Here is a 14505-nt window from a genome sequence, read left to right as displayed (position 1 = left end):
AGCCAAGTCACATCTGTGAGCTCACAGCATCGCCGGATCCTTAACCCACTGATCAAGGCCAGGAATTGAACCTGTAACCTCATGGTTACTGGTCAGATGCATTTTCCCTGAGCCACAATGGGAACTCTGGTTTTTCAAATTTTTATTGGAAATAATTTCCAAGTTACAAAAAAAACAAAAAAATAGCAATAGTAGTACAAATAACACACCCATATGCCTCTTACCAGGTCCATCTATTGATACACTGTCACATCTACTGTATGATTACTACTCTCTCTACTCCATATTCATCAAATATTTCTTCTAAAACACATGAGAGAAAACTGCATACATCATGGTCCTTAACTCCCAAAAAACTTCAGTGTGTATTTCCTAAGAATAGGATATTCTCTTACATAATCACAGTAGTTACCAACTTTAATGAATTTAACACTGAGGAGTTCCCGTCGTGGAGCAGTGGTTAACGAATCCGACTAGGAACCATGAGGTTGCGGGTTCGGTCCCTGCCCTTGCTCAGTGGGTGAACGATCCGGCGTTGCCGTGAGCTGTGGTGTAGGTTGCAGACGAGGCTCGGATCCCGCGTTGCTGTGCCTCTGGTGTAGGCCGGTGGCTACAGCTCCGATTCAACCCCTAGCCTGGGAACCTCCATATGCTGCGGGAGCGGCCCAAGAAATAGCAACAACAACAACAACAACAACAAAAAGACAAAAAGACAAAAGACAAAAAAAAAAAAAAAAGAATTTAACACTGATACACCACTATCGCAATAATATATAAAGCATTTGCAGGAGTTCCCTGGTAACACAGCAGGTTAAGGATTTGGCAGTGTCACTGCTGTGGTTCAGGCTGCTGCTGTGATGAGGGTTCCATCCCTGGCCCAGGAACTTCCACATGCAATGGGAGCAGCCAAAAAAATAAAAAAATTCCATCATGCCCCACAGTTCCCTCTTGCTTCCACTTTATAGTCAACTCTTCCTCTAATACTGTGGCAACCACTATTTTCTACTCCTATAATTGTGCCTTTTTCAGAACATCATATAAATAGGATCATCAGTATGGAGTCTTTTTTAAAAGTTATAAATCAAAAACTAGGAACATAAAATGCATCAGTTTAAAGTGTACAATTCAGTGACATTAAGTACATTCCCCATGTTGTGCAACCACCACCACTACCTAGTTCCAGAAGAACACTGTTACCACTCAAAGGAAACTACATATCCATTAACCAGTCACTCCCCATTTTCCCCTCTCCAGCCCCTGACAACCACAAAACTATCCAATCTACTTGCTGTCTCTATGGATATACCAATTTTGGACATTTCATATAAATGGAATCAGTCGATATGCAGTCTTTTGTGAATGGTTTCTTTCACTGAGCATAATGTTTTCAAGGTTCATCCAAATTGCAGCATGTATCAGTACTTTATTTCTTTTTATGGCAGTGTGTAGCCTTTTGAGTCTAATTTCTTTCACTTAGCATAATGCTTCTGAGATTCATCCATGTTGTTACTTGTATGCAGTTTCATCATTTTTATGCTGAGTAGTATTCCATTATATGTATATACCAGAGTTTTTTTGCCCAGTCACCAAAAGACATTTTATTCCTGATACTTTCCTCAGGAATATAGTCATGTAACTCAAGGTAATTTACAACCAAGAGGGTTATTATATATTTACTCATGGCAAAAGAAAAACTCAGAAGTACAAAACATATGTAGGTTCAGTCTATTTATCTCCAATTCCAAAATCCAAATACCCCCTAAATATCAAGATTTTTGATAAATTTTCAATGAAATTCATTTGGAGACAAATCTTGACCTATACTACACTTAGTCCATAGTTTTTTAGTTCTTTGAGTACTCATTTTGCTGTGGAAGTACTATGTCTGATACACATCCACTGGGGGATATAATTCATATGTGAGCTATGTACCACCTTACCTTTCTGTATTCAAAAAAATTCACAGGAATTCCCACTGTGGTACAGTGGGTTGAGAATCCAACTGTAGGAGTTCCCGTCGTGGCTCAGTGGTTAACGAATCTGACTAGGAACCATGAGGTTGCAGGTTCAATCCCTGGCCTTGCTCAGTGGGTTAACGATCCGGCGTTGCCGTGAGCTGTGGTGTAGGTTGCAGAGGCGGTTCGGATCCCGCATTGCTGTGGCTCTGGCGTAGGCCAGTGGCTACAGCTCTGATTCGAACCCTATGCCACAGGAGCAGCCCAAGAAATGGCAAAAAGACAAAAAAAAAAAAAAAAAAAGAATCCAACTGCAGGGGCTTGGGTCACTGTGGAGGCTATGCGTTAAAAGGATCCAGCACTGCCACAGCTGTGGCATAGATTGCAACTGTAGCTCAGATTCAATCCCCGGCCCTAGAACTCCTATATGCCTCAGGTGCGGCCATTGAAAAAAAAAAAATCATGAACTCTTCTGACCCCACAGATTTCAGATAAAAGTTGTACTTACATAGCTCTAAATGACACAAAAATAAAACTGATAATTACTAGAGTCAACGAAGAGGCATTAATTTTTTCTCTGTTACAAACTAGCTCCCCAATACATCAACTAAAAGGATGAATTCTTCCTGTCATGGCACAGTGGAAATGAATCTGACTAGGAATCATGAGGTTGTGGGTTTGATCCCTGACCTCGCTAAGCGGGTTAAGGATGTTAAGGATCCAGTGTTGCCATAGCTGTGGTGTAGGTTAAGGATCTCGAGTTGCTGTGGCTGTGGTGTACGCTGGCAGCTTCGGGTCCGATTCCACCTCTAGCCTGGGAACCTCCAATATGCCTTGAGTACAGCCCTAAAAAGCAAAAAAAATAAAATAAAACAATGAACTCTACCACACAATCCCCCTCTTATGAACAACATCCATACTGCATGGTTTTATAGGCTATCCTAGCCTAAAAAATTGACTGTCATTTATAAAAGCTTCATTTCTGCTGAAATTTATGCACCATCTTTGAACAAATCAATGATAAAGTTTTCAGAATATCTGATTGTTTAAAGGTATATTCTTCAGAATACATATGACTGCACTGCTGTGAAACCTAAACTATCTTTTAATGCTCCTCATCAGAAAGGAGACCAAAACTGCTCTCCATATACCTCACTCCATTTTTATACCACATTATTCATTCCATGCATACTGGGACTCACTCCATCAAGGCTAGGCAGAGTGTCAAGAACTGGGGAAACAGGAGGCAACAAGACAGACAAGGATCCTGCTATCATGAAGCTAATTCTACCGGGAGGAATAAGACAAACAAAACCACTGAGAAAAATATCAAAGTGATAGATCTTATGATGACAAACCATGATATGATAAAATATGGTCAAGGGATGATTTTAGACTGGAAAGTGAGGCAAAGCCTCTGAGAGGTAAGACTGAAGCCAATAACTAAATCCCAGAAGACAAGTGAAGATCAGAATGAAGAGCAAAAGCCCTAACAAAGAAAGAAGCCTGTATTGATTAAGGACTATAGAAAGGCTCAGTGTGACTAGAGTATAATAATAAAGGTAGAAAGCATATGGGATGAGGTCAGACAAACAGCCAAGGACAAGCTCATGCAGGACTTTGTAAATCAGAACAAGAAGCTACTTGGGATGGAAGGGCATTAGAAGGTTTTAGGGATTGGAGTAACATGATTTTAACTGGTAATGTCAAAGGTTTATTTTACTTGCCACACAGTGATGTAATACAGATAACATGGGGCTAGAAATCCAATTCTTTCATTTAAAGAAGTATATATATAGGAGTTCTCATTGTGGCTCACTAGTAACGAACCCAACTAATGTCCGTGAGGATGCAGGTTTGATCCCTGGCCTCACTCAGTAGGTTAAGGATCTAGTGTTGCCATGAACTGTGGTGCAGGTCACAGACACGGCTTAGATCTTAGATCCCACATTGCTGTGGTCTGCAACTGTAACTCTGATTCAACCCCTAGCCTGGGAACTTCCTTATGCTGCACATGCAGTGCTAAGAAAAAAGAAGGATAAGATACACACATATATACGTATGTACATGTGTATATATATGTGTGTGTCTGTATATATATACACACACACACATATATATAATTACACTATCAAAAATTTCATGTAAGGAGTTCCCATCGTGGCGCAGTGGTTAACGAATCTGACTAGGAACCATGAGGTTGTGGGTTCGGTCCCTGCCCTTGCTCAGTGGGTTAACAATCCGGCGTTGCCGTGAGCTGTGGTGTAGGTTGCAGACGCGGCTCAGATCCCGAGTTGCTGTGGCTCTGGCGTAGGCCAGTGGCTACAGCTCTGATTCGACCCCTAGCCTGGGAACCTCCATATGCCGCAGGAGCGGCCCAAAGAAATAGCAAAAAAAAAGACAAAAAAAAAAAAAAATTTCATGTAATAAATGCCAAGAAAAGTCTGCATATCCTAAAAGTTGACTTTTTTTTTTCAGTGCCACACCTATGGGATATAGAAATTTCCAGGCTAGGGGTCAAATCGGAGCTGCAGCTGCCAGCCTACGTCACAGCCACAGCAACAGCAACACAGGATCCAAGCCACGTCTGTGACCTACACCACAGCTCACAGCAACACCAGATCCTTAACCCACTGAGAGAGGCCAAGGATTGAACCCATGTCCTCATGGAAACTAATCGGGTTTGTTACTGTTGAGCCATGACAGGAACTCCTGATTTTTTTTTTTAACTACTGTCTTGAATGATTTCATCTGTATATCAACGTCTCTGGTCTGCCAATTATGATTTTAATAGCCACCACAGCCAGCAAATTTAAGAACATTCTCTGTGAACTTTATACATCAATGTAAATTTTACTCTGCTAATAAATCTGACAATACACAAAGAAAGTCAACAAGTACTAAAGAAATGAAGAATTTAAACTGCTGCTGGAGTTCCCATCATGGCGCAGCAGAAACAAATCCGACTAGGAACCGTGAGGTTGCGGGTTCGATCCCTGGCCTCACTCAGTGGGCTAAGGATCCGGCATTGTCATGAGCTGTGGTGTAGGTCGCAGATGTGGCTTGGATCTGGCATTGCTGTGGCTGTGGTGTAGGCCAGCAACTACAGCTCTAAGATCCCTAGCCTGGGAATCTCCATATGCCACAGGTGCAGCCCTAAAAAAGACCAAAAAAAAAAAAAAAAAAAAAAAAAAAAGAATTGAAACTGCTGCTATTTAAATACCAAGAAAGACATCTCTTAGCTCCTAGAAATACTAATATTTAATGAAAGCATAGTTCATGAAATAAGATCAGAGCTGAAATTACTGCCCTGAGTTAAAAAGCAATTGCAGCCTATAATTTCTACTTACTTTTTTTAAATGGCCACACTTGAGATATGTTAGTTTCCAGGCCAGAGATTCAGTCTAAGCTACAGCTATGACCTATGCCACAGCTACAGCAACGCTAGATTCTTTTAAGCTATTGTGCTAGGCTGGGGAACAAATCTGCACCTCCACAGAGACCTGAGCCTCTGCAGTCAGATTCTTAACCTACTGTGCCAAGGTGGCAACTCCTAAATTCTACTTTTAATTCCAAAGTAAATCATGAAAATTTAAATAGACACATGCCCCCCCCAAAAGTGGTGTGCAAGAACAACATAACTACTCTTAGACATGTTTCTACAAATTTAGAGTTGAAACATTAAAACAAAGAATTATCTTTTTGAGAAAGAATGCTTTTGAATTTGTTGCCAAATTACAGAAAAATAATTTCTGTACTTAAAACAAAAACCAGATTATTTTAAGCACAAAACTTTATTTTTGTGGATAGTTTTCCTCCGCAGAACCCATTGCAAGAAGCTATCTAGTTAATGCAAAAATTTTATTCCATGGTAAAGTGCTTAAAAGTAAACTCTATCCTCAAAAATATGGCATGTTCTTGCTTAGAGTTCTTTAACATGAATTAATGAAATCTCTTCTACCTTCAATTTAAAATTCTGAAAAATAGATCACTGAAAAATTACCTTTATTTTTAAACCATTTCATATTGTGTAGTCCTAAAAATGCTGGTCAAATACCTTAAGTGCTTGGCATTTCACTTTTTTTTTTTTTTTTTTTTTTTTGGTCTTTTTAGGGCTGCACCTACAGCATATGGAGGCTCCCAGGCTAGGCGTTCAATCAGAGCTGTAACCACTGGCCTGTGCCACAGCCACGGAAATGCAGGATCCTTAACCCACTGAGCAAGGCCAGGGATTAAACTTGCATCTTCATGGTTACCAGTCAGATTTGTTTCTGCTGAGACAAACAGCATTCTACTTTTGACAACTTTTTTTTTTGTAATAAGATTTGAAGAAACTGACCAAACCCGGTACTCTAAAATACTAGGAGGATATTCTTAAAAATCTAATCTGCAGTTCAGACCACAGAACAGAGGTCAAAAAAAAAAAGCTTTTCTGGATGTATTCACGGATTTCAACAAAACAGCTATTGCAGGACTCTGTTCTCAGAACAAAACTGAAATTTCAAGAAACCACTAATGTATAGTTTCTCTGGAAAGTTGAAAATTCAACAGTGAAGCAATGAAATGTAAAACTGTATGTATAGTAAGATAATAAAATGCTACCAGGTTCAAACATAAACATTCCACCACCATGAAGAACATAAGTAGCAAGTCTAATGATTTAACTATGTAAAATATATTTGAGGATAAATGCTGCAACACTCACTTCATAGCTCACATGCACTCAGAAGAAGTGGAACATACATCCTCATTACTCATGTGTGGACAATCATCCACATAATGAACCACAACTAAGACTAAAAATGGCTGTTATCTGAAGGCATCAGCAAGAGGCTTCTGGAAATCTTAATTGTGGTTTCTCAAAAAAAATAAGTAGTACAAGATGCATATTTCTGACAAAGACCCTTCCAAGGCCTCATGCAAGTCATAAAACTCACCTGTATTAAACTCCTTCAACTGCAAGTCCTTCACAGGCATGCCATCAGGAGTCCGAAACGCATTAAGAATCTGAAAGAATATGGTACGTACACTAATGAAATGCATCATAATCAAAAACTAAATATTGGAGTTCCCATCATGGCTCAGTGGTTAATGAACCCAACTAGTATCCATGAGGACAGAGGTTCAATTCCTGGCCTTGCTCAGTGGGTTAAGGATCTGGCATTGCCATGAGCTGTGGTGTAGGGTCGAAGACCCGGCTCAGATCCCATGTTGCTGTGGCTGTGGTGGAGGCCAGCAGCTACAGCTTCAATTCGACCCCTAGCCTGGGATTCTCCATATGCATTACGTGTGGCCCTAAAAAGAAAAAAATGGGTTCAATCCCTGGCTTCGCTCGGTGGGTTAAGGATCCAGCATTGCCGTGAGCTATGGTGTAGGTCGCAGACGCCGCTCGGATCCTGTATTGCTGTGGCTGTGGTGTAAGCCGGCGGCTACAGCTGTTTAGACTCCTAGCCTGGGAATCTCCATGTGCTGTGGGAGCGGCCCTAGAAAAGGCAAAAAGACCCCCCCAAAAAAACAAAAAAAAAACCCACTAAATATTATGTTTGATAATATATATGTGGTTTAAGTTGCAAATGTGGCTCAGATCCTGAATTCCTGAGGCTGTGACATAGGCCGGCAGCTGTAGCTCTAATTCAACCCCTGGCTTGAGAACTTCCATATGCCATGGGGGCGAGGAAGGGGGCTAAAAAGCAAAAAAAAAATAAAATAAAAAAATTCCCAATACATAAAAAAGACAGAACATAACCTCAAGAGTTCAAGCCCTGAAATCTGACTGCCTATATTCCAAGCCCCTTCTGCTCATTTACTGTGAAACCTTTCAGTACCCAGTTCCTCATCCGTAAAGCAATAAGATGATGTACTATGCCCCTTTCAGTCTAAGGCCATGGCACTTGAACTCCCACAGCCTGGTCAGTTCTTTTTCCCGTTTTCAAAGGGACTGTTCTCTCACTTGCGTTCAGGCCTAGGCTCAAATGCCACTTCCTCCAAAGTCCTCCCTAACTACCCAATTTAAAACAGTTCCTGTCCCAGTGATGCTCTAAACCCTTTAGTTTTCTTCAGAGTATTTATTACTGCTTGATTTTTTTTTGGGGGGGGTGGAGGGCTTACTTTTTTATCATCCATGAAAACAGTGACTTTATAATGTTCAATGCTATATCACTTAGTGCCAAGAACACTGCCCGGCATACAGTAGTGCTTAATATTTGGAGTGAAGGAATAAAAGAATACCTATTTCAGGAGTTCCCATTGTGGCTCAGCAGAAACGAATTGGACTAGTATCCATGAGGATGTGGGTTCAATCCCTGGCCTCACTCATCGGATTAAGGATCCAGTGTTACCAACAGCTGTGGTGTAGGTCGCAGACAAGACTCAGATCCCTTGTTGCTGTGGCTGTCGTGTAGACCAACAGCTACAGCTCCAGTTCGACCCCTAGCCCGGGAACCTCCATATGCTGTGGACACACGCCTTAAAAAAAAAAGTACCGGAGTTCCCGTCGTGGCGCAGTGGTTAACGAATCTGACTAGGAACCATGAGGTTGCGGGTTCGGTCCCTGCCCTTGCTCAGTGGGTTAACGATCCGGCGTTGCCGTGAGCTGTGATGTAGGTTGCAGACGCGGCTCGGATCCCGCATTGCTGTGGCTCTGGCGTAGGCGGGTGGCTACAGCTCCGATTCAACCCCTAGCCTGGGAACCTCCATATGCCGCGGAAGCGGCCCAAGAAATAGCAACAACAACAACAACAAAAGACAAAAAGACAAAAAAAAAAAAAAAAGTACCTATTTCATAGGATGTTGTGATAATTAAATGAACTAATGCTTGTAATCATCATACAATGCCTAACACAAGAGTAAAGCACTATTTGGTCTGGTTGTTGTATATTCTGATCAAATTCTTCCTTAATGGCATCCATAACTTAGTTCTTTAACACTGAAGAGTTAGGCTGCTCCCAGTTTTCACTACTGTAAATTGACTGCATCTTCTTTTTTGTCTTTATAGGGCCGCACCCACAGCATATGGAGATTCCCAGGCTAGGGGTTGAATTGGAGCAGTAGCCACTGCCCTAACCACAGCCACAGTAACGCCAGATCTGAGCCTTGCCTGCAACCTATACCACAGCTCATGGCAACACCATATCCTTAACCCACTGAGTGAGGCCAGGATGAGAACCATATCCTTAACCCACTGAGTGAGGCCATGAGGATGAGAACCTGCATCCTCATGGATGCTAGTCAGATTCATTTCCACTGAGCCACGATGGGAACTCCTAAACTGCATCTTTATGTATGCACTCAATTCTCCCTCTTGTATTATCCCTTAAAGGATGATTATCAGGCCTGAAGACAGCAATCATTTTCTGTCTTTTTCTTTTCTTTTTTTTTTGTCTTTTTAGGGCTGTGCCTGTGGCATGTGGAGATTCCCAGACTAGGGGTCGAATTGGATCTCACAGCAATGTGGGATCCGAGCCTTGTCTGCAACCTATACCGCAGCTCATGGCAACGCCAGATCCTTAACTCACCCAAGGCCAGGGATCGAACCTGCGTCCTCATAGATACTAGTCAGATTCATTTCCACTGAGCTACAACAGGAACTCCCCACATTTTCATAATTATTTTTTATGAACCTCACTTCAGTGAGTACATGGATAACTGGTGAAAGCTCTATGGAAGGTAGTTACTATCACCACTATACCATCAACGCTGCACTGAATGAGCTCTATGGATTGTACCAAAGCCAATTTCCTGGTTTAGCTACTGTACTACAAGATGATAACTTGGGGGAAGGAGGAAGACTAGATGAAGGATATGCAAGATTTCCCTGAACATTTCTTTGTACCTTCTGTCCTATGAATCTACAATTCTTCAAAATAAAAGCTTAAAAAAAAAAGCCTTACCTCTTCTTTTGTGGCATTTTCAGGCACCCCACTTAATCGAATAAGCTTGCTAGGTTTCTCTTCACTTTGGCCCGTCCTGTAATCTTGATCCTTGATTTTAGAATAAAAAGTAATTTCAAAAGTAAATATATATGCAAAATGAAACTATACATGAAATACAGGTACTCAGAATCAAAACTCAATATGATCTGCATCATATGAAGATATGAAAAATTATAATTGTCTCTATTTTTCTCTGAGTTCCAAAATTTGATTTCAAATCATTAGAATACAAGTGTGCTAAGACCCATGTTCACTGAGGGAATTTTGAAATTCTCAATTCTAGAATTTTATTTTCCTGAATGAAAAAACAGCAAATAAAATAAAACCACATATTGTTTATCAAAGATTATCATCCATAAACAAATTCCAGAACAAAGTCAAAAAGTGTCATCTGACAACATAACTTAGTACAATTCAGAAAAATCTGCGTTTTCCATAGCCACAAAAGTCTCAGCTCTAACTCTCCTCCATTTGAACAGTTATAAAAACAATTTAACTTTTAAGAAAGTCTCCTATAACTAAGCAACACCACTTTCTAGTTGTGCCTACTATCTTGGCATAATTATCAATAGTGTCCTCTTTTACTCCTGAAAATGTCCTGACTTGACAATAAATTTTAAGACCACTCAGCTCTAACATTCTCAAAATCCATTATTTGTTTAGTACGTCTTAGAACTACTGTCCAAAATAACAGCACCTTCAATAAAGATGGGTAAACGTATTTTAAAAGATAATATTTTAATTGTCCAACTGCAAACATAACATTCTTTGCTCAGATCATATATACATTAGATTTTATAAGTTCAATATTTAAGCCAATTAAATTAGGTGCAAGAGAATACTTGCAACATTAACATCACCTCCTCATAACTAGGTATCCTCTATCTCTATGTCCTAAGTATTCTCTAAATAAGTTTAAATTAGAAAAGGAACCCTAAATAGCCATAAGGCCTAAGAAGACAAGAGTTGAAAGAACCAATTCCCAAAGACAAATACTTTCAAACTAAATTATTCCCAAGCATTTAAATCAGCACTGTCAAAATAATGAAGAGAAACATAAAAATATGATCTGAACTAGGCCTTTTCTCTAGGGTCTTTAAGCAACAGCCTTAAAATCTTACTTTTTTTTTTTTTTTTAAAGGCCATATCTGTGGCATATGGAAGTTCCCAGGCTAGGGGTCGAATCAGAGCTACAGCCACAGCAACGTGGGATCTGAGCCACATCTGCAACATATACCATAGCTCACAGCAATGCCAGATCCCTAATCCACTGAGAGAAGCCAAGGATAGAACCCACATCTCATGGATACTAGTCAGGTGCATTACCACTGCACCACAATAGAAGCACCTTGCTTTTTTAAAAATTTTTTCTTTTTTTTTCTTTTCTGGCTGCCCTGTGGCATATGGAATTCCCAGGACTGGGATCAGATCTGAGCTGCCATGGTGACCTAAGCTGAACCTGCAGCAACACAGGATCCTTAACCCACTGTGCCCGGCCAGGGACCAAATCGGCATCCTAGCACTCAGAAGACACCACCAGTACCACTGTACCATGGCTACAACTCCAAAAGCTTGCTTTTTAATGGTTGTACAAAGTTACTACCCGGGACTACTGATTCTGGACTCTACACTTCATCCGTCACAAAAGTCTTATGAAAAAGCAATAGTCGGAGTTCCCATCGTGGTGCAGTGGTTAACGAATCCGACTAGGAACCATGAGGTTGCAGGTTCGGTCCCTGCCCTTGCTCAGTGGGTTAACGATCCGGCGTTGCCGTGAGCTGTGGTGTAGGTTGCAGACGCGGCTCGGATCCTGCGTTGCTGTGCCTCTGGCGTAGGCCGGTGGCTACAGCTCCGATTCAACCCCTAGCCTGGGAACCTCCATATGCCGCGGAAGCGGCCCAAGAGATAGCAACAACAACAACAACAACAAAAAGACAAAAAAAAGACAAAAAAAAAAAAAAAAAAGCAATAGTCAAAAAAGCAATCCACCTCATTAACATACCTGAAGGTCCCGTTGGGCATCTTGGGAAGTTTTGCCCTCTGGAAAAGACTTGCTCTGGCCATAGCCAAATATCTGGCTTCCTGGCAGCCTGTGATCCACGTCACGGTACTCCATGCTTCTGTAATCAGTGTCTTGCCGACCAAGAAAGTCCAGACCACCTTCTTCTTTAAATAGACTAGCATCCGAACTCTGTTGTTCACCTCCAGAAAGCTGTGACTTGTCTTGGTCTTGAAGAGAACTTTGGCTGTTCTGAAAGTCTGCTGGAGACTCATGCTCAAAGGCTACACCTTGTGTTTCTCCTTCTCTTGTTTCTGAATGTTCAAATTCTCCCTTCTGAATGCCAAAAGCAGGCCTTTCTGTTGTATGGTCATGTGTGGATTCTTCTCTCTTGTTCACACTCATACCAGAATGTTCTCTATCTTGTGTAGAGGGCTGAATATAATCCAAAATATTTGGATCCACAGAGGGCATCTCCCTATCTTTAAATTCCAGACAAGGTCCCATCTCTCTGCCCCTAAAATCCTGATCAGTCCTGGACCGATGTCTACCTCTGAAATCTGAATGTGGTGTATCCCTCTCCCTAAAGTCTAGATCACTAGTACCTGAACCTCGGCCTCTAAAGTCCACCTGTGTTCCATCTTTGTCCCTGAAGTCCAAATCAGATACATCTCTGTTCCTAAAATCAGAACGGGACTGATCTCTGGCCCTGAAATCCAAATCTGATAAATCCCTTCCCCTAAAATCTGCATGGGATCCATCCCGACCTCTAAAATCTAAATCATAAGTGCCCCGGCCCCTGAAATCAGGAGGAGGAGCATCCCTACCTCTGAAATCAACAGTGTGAGCATCCCTGTCTCTGTAGTTCATGTGAGATGTTTCCCTACCTCTATAATCCACAGAAGTGCCATCTTCACCTCTATAGTCCATAGGTGGTCCTTCTCTATCCCGAAAATCCCCAGAATGTATATCCCTACCCCTGAAGTCCAACTGTGTTGAATCTCTGCTCTGGAAATCGGAAGATGAAAAATCTCCCCCCCTGAAATCATGTCCAGGTCCCTCCCCTCCTCGATAGTCACCATGCAGTCCATCTCTAGCTCCATAGCTGAAAGAATGCTCCTCTACATTTGCAAAGGGAGGCCCCGAATGCCCCTGGAAATCAAAGGGAAGTGAATCTCTGCCAGGAAAGTTGCCAGAGTGTCTCTCTTGAACATGACTCTTAAGGGGAGGAGGAGGATAATCCCTGTTCCACCCGGGAGCAAACCTTTCTTCTTGGCTCCCACTGTAGAAACAAAGACAGTGTTATTCATATTGTCCAGAGAGTTTGAAATCTACACACCAGCATATTCTTCTCTAATCACAGCACATTCTTCTGTAAACATTTTTTTTTTTTTTTTGGCAGAGTTCTGTAACAAGGTCCTAGATCTGCAGAAAACAGCAATGTTTTGCTATTTTAAGACGAAGTGGTGGAGTAAACTTTTATGTTCCCATTTCAGAACACGAGGAAAGTCAACACAACGTTTTCAACATGACTGCTGCAGAAAAAGCTTTCACCCAGTCCTGCAACAGGGAAAATCCGCAACACCAGATAAGCTAGCAATGGTAACATGCTACAAAAACTTCCATTTCCTACAGCCAGGGAACTAAGAATTCCAAGATCAACATGATGATTCCCATACATCAAAAAAATCAATGCACTGTAAATTTCATACAGTAAGTTTCACGAACTGTCTTTCTCATGGTGCATAAAGAGAAACATTCCAAAATTTTTTATTATAGCTATAGTACGGACACCACCCAATGAGAATGGATGCAAGCCCAAAATGAAGAAACACTGGAGTACATCAGTGTTCAGCAGCCCTGACTGCATCTAAATCCCAGTTCTGCAGTGGCTCCACCTAAAAGCACTCTCACCTGAGTCCTATTATTATAACTACTCAAGGGTAGCATGAATCATGCCACAAAGCATATGTAAGTCGACTAAACCAAGCAATAGCATCCAGGAGCTTAATGATGAAAGGAACCTAGAAAGGGCATTATCCCCAGGTCCCAAATGAAGAAGCTGATTTTCCACATTCTAATGCCACATTCCAAGTTTCATGGTAATAAAGTATATTTCGAAATAAGCATAGTATTAAATTCACATTCTCAGTTTATAGAACTCGAGATAAATGAAAACTGGCCCACTCTTTCATACTACCCAACTTCCTCCCTTTGCCTAAGCTCCAGACCATTTTATATGTTTTGATTTTGGTAAAAGATCAGGGAATTTAAATAGGCAATTAGGTACCTAAGATCCTGAGCTTGGAGGAGAGAGAAGGGTATGAAAAAGGTAAATATGAAATGATCTGAATGGTTACCTGCTATTTAGCAGTAAAACGAAAGTATTAAAAATTCAAGTCCAACTCATTTCCTTCCTCTCAGAAGATACAGGTGCTATTACATGACTTATCTGAGCTCAGAATATACACTGCTATAGAAAGATTCAACAGACAACTGGTTCTGGGTCACTCAGTTCAAGAGAAACAATTACAATGCTTAGTCCTTTCCTAAAGCAATGGAAATTTTAAAATAGTTACCTAAATAGCAGTATGATGCATATTTAATGGATTTTCAGAAC

The 14505-nt window shown here is 41.1% G+C and overlaps 1 protein-coding gene across 10 annotated transcripts in view; it reads right to left on the bottom strand.

Annotated features, from left to right (window-relative positions):
• RBM6 (RNA binding motif protein 6) overlaps window positions 1-14505 on the bottom strand; it is a 124875-nt gene that overhangs the window by 84812 nt on the left and 25558 nt on the right. For 2 of the 10 annotated variants that reach the window (XM_005669583.3, XM_003483187.4), the window contains 3 exons: window positions 11889-13167; window positions 9845-9934; window positions 6893-6962 (listed from right to left, as the gene is read on the bottom strand). The exons of 5 other annotated variants lie outside the window; for them this stretch is intronic. In XM_005669583.3, the coding sequence (XP_005669640.1) occupies window positions 6893-6962; window positions 9845-9934; window positions 11889-13167 (1439 nt within the window). Of the gene's footprint in view, window positions 1-6892; window positions 6963-9844; window positions 9935-11888; window positions 13446-14505 lie in introns of those variants that run through there. 3 more of the 10 variants (XM_021068796.1, XM_021068797.1, XM_013981728.1) reach the window with 2 other exon arrangements.

Source organism: Sus scrofa, chromosome 13 (genome assembly GCF_000003025.6).
Source record: "Sus scrofa isolate TJ Tabasco breed Duroc chromosome 13, Sscrofa11.1, whole genome shotgun sequence".
In the NCBI taxonomy this organism is placed as follows: domain Eukaryota; kingdom Metazoa; phylum Chordata; class Mammalia; order Artiodactyla; family Suidae; genus Sus; species Sus scrofa.
This window is presented reverse-complemented; position numbering and strand designations above follow the sequence as displayed.